The sequence below is a fragment of the Acanthisitta chloris genome, unplaced genomic scaffold, assembly GCF_000695815.1.
Source record: "Acanthisitta chloris isolate BGI_N310 unplaced genomic scaffold, ASM69581v1 scaffold4194, whole genome shotgun sequence".
Taxonomy (NCBI): domain Eukaryota; kingdom Metazoa; phylum Chordata; class Aves; order Passeriformes; family Acanthisittidae; genus Acanthisitta; species Acanthisitta chloris.
In genome coordinates, this window is record NW_008667499.1 from 13,377 (window position 1) to 13,747 (window position 371).

The 371-nt window shown below is 62.0% G+C and overlaps 1 protein-coding gene across 1 annotated transcript in view; it reads right to left on the reverse strand.

Moving 5' to 3' along the window:
* LOC103800145 (kinesin-like protein KIF1A) overlaps positions 1-371 on the reverse strand; it is a gene marked incomplete at its 5' end in the record, with an annotated part of 11,991 nt that overhangs the window by 11,400 nt on the left and 220 nt on the right. The window contains one exon of the mRNA XM_009072511.1: positions 31-121. Within this exon, the coding sequence (XP_009070759.1) occupies positions 31-121 (91 nt within the window). The remainder of the gene's footprint in view (positions 1-30; positions 122-371) is intronic.

A 371-nucleotide genomic window follows, 5' to 3' on the forward strand; every position in this document is an offset into this window, starting at 1 on the left:
GAGGAGGGGTGGCAGAGGAGGGGTACGCACATTCTGGACGTGATAGAAGCCCAGCGGTGGGCCTCGCCCCGTGTTCTTCAAGGGCTCTGTCGAAAAGGCCTCATCGTGACGATGGATGAAGCTGTGGAGGGAAGGAAGATGGCTGAGGGGCTGCGGAATGGGGACACTCCAGAGCAGGGAGGGGAGTGAAGGCAGGCACCATGACAAGAGCTTGTTCCTCTGGGGCTGCTGCCCACACTCTTGGCCGGCACAGGACAGGGGTCTCTCCCTGTCTTCTGCCAGCAACCAAATAAGTGCACGGGCACATTCCACAGCCACAAAGGGGTCAGAGGTGGGGGTGTTCCCCACCACCCCCCAGGACGGCTGGAGCG